Source organism: Ostrinia furnacalis, unplaced genomic scaffold (genome assembly GCF_004193835.3).
Source record: "Ostrinia furnacalis isolate ACB-3 unplaced genomic scaffold, ASM419383v2 OfSCF5129, whole genome shotgun sequence".
NCBI classification, from domain to species: Eukaryota; Metazoa; Arthropoda; class Insecta; order Lepidoptera; family Crambidae; genus Ostrinia; species Ostrinia furnacalis.
Window position 1 is genome coordinate 729,774 of NW_021135368.1, and position 11,426 is coordinate 741,199.

General features: G+C 39.2%; 1 protein-coding gene across 1 annotated transcript; it reads right to left on the bottom strand.

Annotated features, from left to right (window-relative positions):
* Nucleotides 1-9,053: 9,053 nt before the first annotated feature.
* LOC114360727 (protein alan shepard-like) lies at nt 9,054-11,095 on the bottom strand. The gene is made up of 2 exons (XM_028315514.1): nt 9,609-11,095; nt 9,054-9,220 (listed from the first exon to the last, which is right to left on the bottom strand). The coding sequence occupies exons 1-2, from the start codon at nt 9,891-9,893 to the stop codon at nt 9,071-9,073; spliced, it is 435 nt and encodes a 144-aa protein (XP_028171315.1). The 5' UTR covers nt 9,894-11,095; the 3' UTR covers nt 9,054-9,070.
* Between the last annotated feature and the right edge of the window lie 331 nt (nt 11,096-11,426).

An 11,426-nucleotide genomic window follows, 5' to 3' on the forward strand; every position in this document is an offset into this window, starting at 1 on the left:
TGCTGATTTATACGTTCAAATGACGAATGGTAAGACTGTGACTGACTGCAAAGCGCCCCGGCCCGACGCATAGCCGATAACTGCTTAACTAATTAGTGTCATTATAACAAAATATCTCATTAAAATCTCGTTTTTCGGCTTCCGATGCATTTACTATCTTGTTTTATCTTTCCCGATGCCAAGAGGAGATAGTGTGCGAAAAAACATGATAAGCGATCTGTGAAATTAAGCCATCTAAATAATGGCATGAGAGTTTTTTCATAATAACAGGTTAAGATGTCAGTGTTTATTATGCAGTTCGAAGTCAAATGTCTTACGGCTGTTATGGTAATTCAGGTACATGTGAATGCGATTATTAATTAATGGTTTCGGAAAAACCATGTAACTTATGATTGTGAATCTGCTGGCATATTAACTTAACATTAAACAGTATTCGTTTAATTATTGTATCTATTTAAACTCGGTTCGTTTTGATAAATAAACGATATGATTATGTATTTGAGTTTAACGTTTTATGACGAGTTTCTTTAGAAAAAATCTTGATTTTGTGCGCATCACTTACACTTATCGTAACTAACGGCGATTGTCGTGTGCGTGATTAATTTTCCATACAGTTTCTCAGGTAGAAAGTTGCTTAATGTGGTAATTTTACAGTTAAACTCTCTATTAGGCCCCGAGCACACTGCAGCTTACGGGGTAAATGCGTTACCAGCGTGCGGTAAGTAAGAGCTACGATAACATAACGCTACGAGGAAAAGAAAAGTCAAAGATTGTCCTTTGAGTTTTTAAGTGTACTTTTGAGTACAGCGCATCTTTGTTAAAGACACATTTTTGAAAAGAATGTGATTAATTGTTATTTGTTTGATTAAATAATGTAGAGCAAATTCAATCACCTAAATGTAGCAATAATTTCAATGAACATGTTAACTAATTTATTTGCGGGTGATGTATAAAGTGTTAAAACACTAATCTTTAAGACTCTGATAGTTCTATAAATAATATGATTGTATTTTTACTGTTGATATAAAACGCTGATAGAGCGTAGCGTTCACGCTTGTTACACGCTCGAGAAACGCCTCGGAGCCTGTGTGATAAGGCCTTTAAAAAGCCTTGGACATTGGATACGGCTCAAGATCTGCCGAGGTACCTGCAAGGTAATTAGGAGGTGACTACACTAAGGACGCGAAACGGAAAGTGTGTAACGGAGCTTCTGTACCTCTAGTAGGAAAAACTTTCGAGTTCGTTTCGTTGCGTATTCAAAGTGTCATCGAAAAATTTTGTATGAAAAATTAAACAGCGCCCCCTATATTATAGCCGCCCTAGGGGGCGCTGTTTAATTTTTCATACAAAATTTTTCGATGACACTTTGAATACGCAACGAAACGAACTCGAAAGTTTTTCCTACTAGAGGTACTGNNNTACTGGTACTGGTGGAACTTGTTTTTCTTTAAGAATCCCATTAGAGAACATACAAAAGTATCTATAGCAATTATTAAATTATGTGGTCATACCATTAGGAAATTCAAACACGCATTCTACGAATTTTACATTACTAATGACTCTACCCAAGTAATTTTTAAATTATTTGTAGACTTTTCCTTAGCGTTGTCAGCGGCCATTTTGTTCCCTATCATTTCACAGCCGCAAGCCGCAGATAAATACTGAATGCGTTGCATCGGTATAACTTATATATTGTTTTAGAGTTGATGACACATAATCTAAACAGTCTAGCGGGCCTGTGACGACAGCTAGTCACCGCAGAATCTCTTACCGACCGCAGTGATTCAGCGGTCACTCTAAATTAATAGACTCCAGCTAGCGGTTCGAGTCATGATGACGTGGGGGTCGATAAGAACATTATATGACATCTTACTGATATGGCAACATTCATTACTAGCCATAATATCTCTCACGTAATTAAATATAATCTGGTAACATCTACGTATAGATACTTAGTATTAAAATTATGACTGCGAAAGTAACCGTCAGTTTTTTTTTGGATATTATTTTTCTCTGCTTTTTGACCCAATAAAAATCTCAAGTTACGGATATGCATACTTACCTACATCAATGCTTTTAGCATGGAACGAAACTGTTTAAATTGCAAGATGCTATAAAAAGCTTTTTTGTATTCGACATATTCACGCAGCAGAATCCAGGGGTACGAAGCTAGTTATGTATTTTATTTTGGTATTTCATAATGAAATATTTATAAATACTTTTACCGAATACTAAAGTAACATTAACAAAAGGTCATCATCGTTGAGATTGCAAGACTGGTATGAGCAGTTTGTAAATATCATCTGCAAATTCAGATTATGATTATGAGTTTGTAAGAATTTCAGAACTTTTGGCTAACTCTTTAATGTTTATTATTTGTCACCTGAAAAGTTGTGAATTTTAGTACACTTTTAGGCTTAATTTAACACGATCACCGCCAGGTACGAGGACCGTACGCTTACGCATTTAATTGAATACAAGAGGGTTATGTCATTAAGGCTTAAGTGTTAATATCAGCTCCGTCGCAATTCGCGTCGTCCGTAGTGACGTGTGGAATCGCTAATTTTGGGAGCTCCTGAGCCTGACTCGAATAGAATACTCGATGTTAGGTGCCTTAGGTATTCCGATTCTAAGGTCGTTGCCCCAAATAGACGAGAATGATTGATGTAGTTTTTGATGTATCGCCTGACTTTCAATTTGCCAACTTATTTAACTGGCTGTGTTTAAATAATCTTTCTTAATTGTTGGTAATTTGAAATGAAAATTAAACACCTAAATTACGACATTAACAAAGTACATATCATTACTTCATAATCAAAATCAATCTCATAAGCTCTACATTTGCTCTTTCATATACAAAAATTTGAGTCTTTNGGATCTCACAACTTTTTACCGTAGAACAACTGAGTTGCGAGACTTGGTTTTTTTGACAAGTATTGTTTTTGATGGGATTAGTATTTAGCCGGGTAATGAAGAGGGCGCGGCAATGCGCGCACGGCGATTCCGGGCACGCACTGATCGCTCGTATGTTCCGGGATAGGGCTGTCCGGACAGCATTACGAACTTTTTATTCCACTTTCGTGGACAGTTCGGGTCCATTTCTTTGGCTGTATGCTTTGAAATTCGCACTTGCTTGTGTACTATGTTGTTACTAATGTTTCATCTGCGTTACGAATTCAAGTTCTTTTTAGAACTCTTGATGTGTCAGACAGTCATCTGCTCATACTAGTAACTGTGTTTGAGTGATAATTTATTTTGTGCATTAGTGTATAAATCGGTAAAAGAATCGTAATCGCAGCAGCTAGATTTTCTTCTGTTAGCCCTTATCGCAAAATACTTTTAATTTTACAATCGACTCTTATAGTAAAATATTTAAAATCACTGTGAGATTCTGTGAGAGAGATAGAGTTTGCAGTCACTTTGCAAGTTGTAGTCCAACGCTGCACCAGTCATTTGTTAAACTGTGATAATTCGACTTCATATCGCGCCGAAGTTTCTTTATCAAGTGCATTATTCATAATTAACTACTTATCCTCAGATAGTACACAACAGGTGTCTGACTACAGGTGGGTTTCCTGGGATACTGCACAGTTGGCTCGTAAAAACTCTTTCGAGATAGCTAGCTTTACGTAACAATGTTTGCAATATTTGTACGAAGTTTCGGCTAATTTTAAAGTTAGACCGCAATATAAACTTAGATTAAAGTAAGTATCGCTAAAAGATACTTTCAGCAGCTCCTTTTGGGTGTTCAGAGTAGAGGTGGGCGCCGATATACAATTGGCCGGCGGCGGCGCGCCGACTTTTTGACCTCGGCGGCGGCGGCGTCGGCGGCGTGACCTTGTTTGACCTTTATTCATTGGGTATTTTTTTTTAATCTGCTTTTTTAGTATCTGTCGTCAAGACTAATCAGGTGAATTACAGTTGGTTGGGGTTTAAGCCACTAGAGCAGTGGTTTATCCTACTAAATTAGCTCTCTTGATCATAGATACTTTGATATTTGGATAGCGGGTTTGGCTGAGATCAGGTTCTCGTGTATTTCCTAAAGGCGAGCGTACCAATGTGCCCTTAACATGCATTTTTGAGCTCTTTGGAGGCACATAGTTAATGTTAGATTAGCTGACTGTTGGTGGAATATTATATTCAGTTCTGTTTTATTTATATTTATGGTCTTTCCATGTTATCCTACGGTCCAGGATTTTAATGTAGGTTGATTGCAGCAATGGGTTGAGGTCTAGATTGGCCGGAGGATAAGTTTCACGTCTTAAATGATAATAATTATGGGGAGACTTCGGGGCTTAGTTACATGCGCCACTTGGTCAGCCAATCAGCTGACTTTGCAACAGTCTAGTCACTTTAAGATCACAGTTACATTTGAGGAAGGCCGCAGCTTTCTGGTGTCTGGGCTACTTTACTAGTAGATGTTATAGAGTATCGGACCGAGTACAGAGTCCTGGGGTACTCCAGCTCTGCAGCTAAAAAGAGAAGATTTTGTAACCGAGTTTGATTTTAAACAGTCTGTCACTGAGACCTTCCCCAAATCGTCGGTCCACCTAGTGGGAGGCCTGCCCACGCTACGTCTTTCGGCTCGTGGTCGCCACTCAAGAACTTTACTGCCCCAGCGGCCATCAACTCTACGAGATATGTGCCCCACCCACTGCCACTTGATTTTAGCGATTCTGTGGGCTACGTCAGTCACTTTGTCCTCCTGCGTCTTTCGTCCTCAATTAGCGTAGTAGGAATCAATCTTCTACTTTGAACTTGAGGAAGGTAAGCGGAAACATGTCGGTCAACTCCTCAGATAGTCAAGTACAAAGATGTCCAGAAGCAGCATACGAAAAGATGCAAAATGGGCCCTCTCAAATCACAATGGGAAGGTTTGGCAGCACAGCACCTAGAATGGCGGAAGATTGTGTTGTGTAGAGGCGAGTCCGCGAATTCAAGGAGCAGCGCACAACTGAACTCGACGCAAAACGCGATGATGTAAAACTCTCAATGTGCGAGGAGTTTGCCGCGAAGTTCGGCTAGCTAAGTCATCTTCGGGCGCACCAGCGCCGCTAAGACAGCTAAGTCGAAGTGGTCAACATGACCGAAATCGGTCGGATGAATCAAAGGCAGGCATCATAGCTGCAAGTCTCGGATCAAGTTCAACCCTTGATCTTATTTTTTGATTGAATTGTGGATTTTTTGGATTATCCGTGTCAATGGGTTTAAATAAACCGGCTTGTCATGTAGCAAAGGTCATGAGATTTTTCTTGTCAGCTCATGTATTATCGGACCTAATAAGCGGAGAACACTTTGAGGGAGGTACTTTGTTGCCTTCCAAAGGTTGTGGTTCCCATTTGCATTCCGAGACATATTTGCCAAACTCTGTGTGTGTAATTCGCTTAAAGTATAGTCCAATAGTGTGGGTTGTCTGCCAGACGAAGGCGGGGATTTTTTTCTTGACAGCAAGAGGGACCGACGCCTCTCGCGTTCAATTATTTATTAGACCAAGCAGCAACTTGAATAATGTACTTCAATCAATTTATTAGTATATCAACGGCATTAAGTTGCGAAAAAATTATGCCAACCACATAATTTACATTAACTCAGACAGTCAGGCCACGCTGATGGCCTTAAACTCCAACTTAATCACCTCAAAGTTGGTAGAAAACTGCATGAGTCGACTGAATACCCTAGGAGAACGTAACAGAGTAACGCTGAAATGGGTTCCAGGTCACGCGGGAATCGTGGCAATGAAAATGCCGACGAACTGGCCAGAGCGGGAGCGGAGGGAACACAATATGGTCCAGAACCCTTTTGTGGCTTTCCCAAAAGTCTCGCTCGAATGACCCTGGAGAACATCTATTTAAACAAATCCTTTAAGGCATGGTCAGACACGCCAGGATTAACTCATTCCAAAGCTCTCATAAAAGCCTATGACCGAAAATGCTCTAAGCAGATCATAGGACTGAGTAGGATCAAAATGCGCATCTTAGTTCGAGCCCTCACTGGACACTGCAGCTTAAACAAGCACTTGTCCACTATGGGACTGTCCGAATCAAGAACGCGCAGGATGTGCCAAGAGGCAGATGAAACGCCACCACACATTCTCACGGCTGCGGACCTTTGATGCGCAAGCGGAGCTTACACCTGGGCAAACACATCCTAAGCCCACAAGATGTAAAACATATCGCCTCCCAAAAGATACTGCAATTCCTAATGGATGCAGGACTCGGAGACGAACTGTAAGGAAAATAGCGGCGATCACAATAGATCGGTACCGGTCGTAGTGATACTAGGACTTTATTGAACTAGAATAGCCGCTCAACTCAATAAAAAAAAATAGTTCTTCTGCGTTCGAAACACAAATTTTCCTGCTTCAAATTCGAATTAAAAATATCTTTATTGTAAACCACAGGTACATATTCTTTCAACACTCAATTAGCTATTAATTAATTTATAATCATTAATACTAATTGGTAACCCTAAGTCGTCTGGAACCACGGTGTGGTTATCACGTGGTCGCGTACAGCGAACAGTTAGACGAAGGCTTAACGAGCGACCGCTGCCGGGTTGACAAACGAGTCCGCGGCGTCAGGCAAATAGGTTGCAAATTAAGCCTGCCGATTGCTAATTGACTGGTTCTATGAGAATTTAGTCATGTAACGAATTGGTGGACACAATTTCTGGACTATTTCTCAACTAAATCAGAAGTCATGTTTTGTTCTTAGAAAGTGTGATAAACATTAATTACCAGAGGACTCTGATCTAGATTTCAATTTGATGGGTCACCTAGATATCTTAAAACATGATAAGAATAAAGAAGAAGATTTTTTACAAATTATGTGAAAATGTAGAGTTGTAGAGCCATGTGACTCTATCAAAATAACTAGCTTTTGCCCGCGGCTTCACCCGCATGAAATTTAGTTTGTCACAGATCGTCATAAATTATAGTCATAAAATATTCTGGGTTAAAACAATAATACTGTAAAGTTTCATCAAAATCCGTTCAGTAGTTTTTGCGTGAAAGAGTAACAGGCATCCAGACATCCAAACAAACTTTCGCATTTATAATATTAGAAGGGTAGGATAGTGAAGTAAGATTGATATGGAACGTACATAATTTCACCTACATATTCCACCTTATATGAGCCCACATTGCTTTAGTAGGATACAAATTAAGCTAGGTAATATCAAAGCCCTTTTAGTACGTCAACCGCGAAATCTTATCTCTACTACCCGTACATCACTTTAGCGTAATTACTCTACCTTGTTTCAAGCATTGAATTAGTATCGAGTGAATTTATTCGTGTCATTAGTGTGAACAGAGGCAACTGGTGCTACATGCGTAGTTATTTGCATTCTGTTAACATACAGGGTGTATGGCAGATGTTGACAGAAACTGAGTTGGAGTGGGCTAAATACTTAGTCAGTAAAAGTTGTCTATGTAAATTAATACCTATACCTAAATTTGTTAAAAGCAATAATATGATTGAACTAATTATTGAAGCTCTTACGCTCAAATCATTAACATACACACACCTGTATTGTAAAGGCTATTTTGCTCTACTTACTATAAATATCTCGCAGTAGCGGGCATCTCCCAATACAGATTTTAATCCCAATTAGTTTAATATCAATAGACCTATTAAAGGCTTCTTTCATCATCTTTCTCTTTAAAATTAGCTCTGGTTCGCCTTTAATTTCCGAGAAAAATGCTAAAAATACCGACTTCACGACATTTATCTGGGTTAACTGTAAAAGTTTCCGCAAACCTGTTATACACCCTGTATACACCGACGCGACTCATCAGAACTGTAGCTATCTATTCGTGATTGTCGCTACTATCTTGTATATTAAGGGTAACATGGTAGGGGGAATAGTTTTACACGCGTTCTCACTTTATGTCTAACTAATAGCGTATGACGTTAACGGGTTAAGTTGACACGGTAACTGCCTCACCTTTGATTAATTAATACGGTTAATATAATATTATTAAAATCAGTGTTGTAATTTACGTTATCTAGTTGGTTGGCTTTATTACTTACTGTTTGCTAATTTCTAAATACTTTCATAGTAGGTAGGTAGGTACTTTTTAAACTGCAGAAGAAGTTTAATCTAATGTTATGAATCCAACATAAGAAAACATGAAATTATAGGTACTTTTTTTATTTTATCTTTGGACATACATACAATTATATTTCTTCGCTTCATCCTTCAGATATGATATAATTACAACGTAGTCCCCCTGTTTACCAGGCAACATTCACACAGATTTTAGAGATTCAAATAAAAAAGTATTTAACTGACTACCCGCTTACTTCCGGTTTACTCAGTCTGCCGTCGCCATGTCGGCGCGCTGTTCATTCCTGTGTTGTACTCGGTAACGTTCGCACGTACACCTCAAGCCCGCTCATCATGCCCAAAAGAAGTGCGCGGGAACGTATTGAACATTACGCAAGGAAAATAAGAAAATTAGAGGAACGTGAATATCGTCGAAACATATCAATTCCTCCTTTGAATTTATCATCGGAATCGAATGATGAAGGTAAGCAAAGTTATTACTTTTTAAATTGGTCGTTATCTTTAATTAGTGAATAGTGTTTATTGAATAACTTTTTTCGCTTTGGAATGCTCTGGGATTGACTGCGGGTCAATAACTTTGACATTTACCAAAACGCAAAGTAGATAAATAACGACCTTATTTCTGCATCGGGCTAGACTGCGAGTCTTGAACGATGACAACCAAGCAGAAGAATTTTCGGTCTTTTAGGCAAAAGCTTCTTTATTGCTCTAACAATGATATAATTCCAAGAAGATTAGATGGCACATTTTGTATAGCACATGTAGGTGTAGTATCAGAAATTAGAGAAAGAATGTTGTATTATTACGTAGAAAGACTAAAATATAAATAATTATTTTGAGAAATATATTCAATATAGAAATAAGAACGATCTCTGCCTTACATCCCACTATGAGCTTATTTAGGTTTGTGTCTGAGCATGAAATGATATAAGAGGGTGTATGTAGTTCTATGAGAGTATAATAATATACGAGTAGTCTGCAGAGCTTTGAGGATTAATTAACTTCATACCTGCGTGATTGATTCGTTATTGTCTCTCCAGATGCGTCCGTTGTTGTCCTGTTTGTTGTACAAGGACTTCTTCTTGTTGCCGCCGTCCGCGAACTTCACTAGCAGAGGCTCCTTGGCACCCGGGATCGGGTTGCCGTTGAACATCTATGGACGAAAGCATTTTATCGAGTCACTGTAAATCAATTTTGATTATGGTCAAGTTGTTGCCACTGTCTTGTCCTCCTCAGTTGCACCATCTTAACTTTAACCGTAACTATAAATATAACGTAGGTGTTTTAGCATGGAGTTTGACAGACTTTTGATATTAGTTGTAGTTAAAGTAAGATGGTGCAACCCTGAGTATTTCATAATTTGGTTAAATTTGAGATTTGTATGTTGTCATCGCCTTTTTTCGTTGCTTTTGGGTGCTTTGCTATGCCCGTCTCTATATTAATTGACTATGATAATATTCCGTTGGTGCCTGACATAGGTATGTAGACTGTACAGTAGAAGTATATTTCAACAGTTTAGAATTTAAAGCTGTAGCAATTACCTGAATGATCTGCTCGCACTTTTCCCGTGACTCCATCCGCGCGAAGCCGACCCCTTTGCTATGGCCGTGCGTGTCGCGGAGGATCCTCGTGGACACCACTTGCCCGAACTTGGCCAGGAGTTGGTCCACGTCATTCTCCTTGAAGTGCGGCGGCAGGTTCGCCATATACAAGTTGGTCGGGTCCTGCTCCTGTTGCTGTAAACGCACCAAGAAAAAGATATAACAATCAACTCTGTAAGCCAAGCACGCGTGTTCATAGACAACTCCCGGACCGGCAACGGTCATCAAACGTGAGCCCAACGACCGCCGCCCGCATCCGCAGTTCTGAACGAACACTTACTCACTCTACAAGCCTAATCCCTGACTGTGAGATCAATTTATTGTTTGTCTCTTTAAATTGATATGCATGATTTGTTATCATTCTCCCTATCAAATCATTTTGATACTATCAATTGAAGATATTGGCCGACCATGCCGTGCGCGGTTGGTAATATTTGCTATTGAGGGGGTTGGAATGTTTTATGGTTTTAATTTTACTTTTGAAACGCCCAGCGATTTCAATTCGCAGCAGCAAGGTCGCCATTTGAAGACGGAATTTAATATGTTATGTACATGAGTTTCCAGCTGGTGTATCGAAAACAGTCAGCGACAAACATGACCTCTGTATCTTGATGTGGAAAACTTTCAGCACTTTCTGAGACACTGACTGCACACCAACATGTGAGTGACGTATTGTTTGTTAATGTTAATTTCAAATGTCCTCGCCACTTGCTGATAGAAAGCGTTAACAACAGTGAATTGAAGTTGTTTCGGAGAATATTAAAATTAGCTTTAAGCCCGCATAGAATATCTAGACACTGAAGCCAGCTCTGACGTAAATCAGCAGATTTATCTAATATACTAAATAATATTAGGTAGGTGTTATCAACGAGATGGGCATATACATCAGCATAGAGATTATGAAGCTAGTTAAAGTCGCATACACACTAATTTAATATCGAAAGCATAGAATACCCGAGCCCAGTAGCGAAAATACATTATACATTGTTATAACGCTGAAGCAACGACAATAGTACAGAATTAACAGATGAACAATGTTCGAAGTATAGAGTTAACAAGCGTTATATTGCACTGACTGCGTACCATTGAGGGAATACTTACAACGCGTTAGTTACTATGAACGACATTAGCGACGTACCAAATTATCCGTATCAGTCCCAAAAAGACAGACAAATGAACGATCGGTGTCGAGTGACTGGCACCGCTCGGACCGAATGTACCGCCCATATACGTCGATGATCTAAACACAGAGCCTAATCATCTAAGAGAGTACACAACTATTGAGTAACAAACATGGGTCATGGGGTCGTAACTCCTCTAAGAACTGCACCTCAAACAATATAGGGTGGGATGTTGATGCTATGAATATGCATAAATTTCATTATCTAGCAAATGTAATAGATAGAGAACACTGCTTTACCTTTAATTGCTCAAATAGNGCAACGTGCAACTCCCCAGGAGAAAGCGCGTGTCCCGGCTCAGAGTCACCACTAGCGCAGGTACATGCGGGTAGACTTACCTATTTCTTTGATTGTTGGCAAAAAATCACGAGCAACAAGGTTGTACTCGATTGGATCAAAAATGGCTATACTATACCTTTTGAATCACCTGTTAGGCAGTGCGATACTCCTCAAAATACTTTTTCATACTCCGAAAAAATAGCTATGCTAGAGGCTATAAATAATTTAAAAAAATTAGGTGCAATAATTGAATGCAAAAACACTCAGAATCAATTTGTATCCAAAATATTTCTGACCC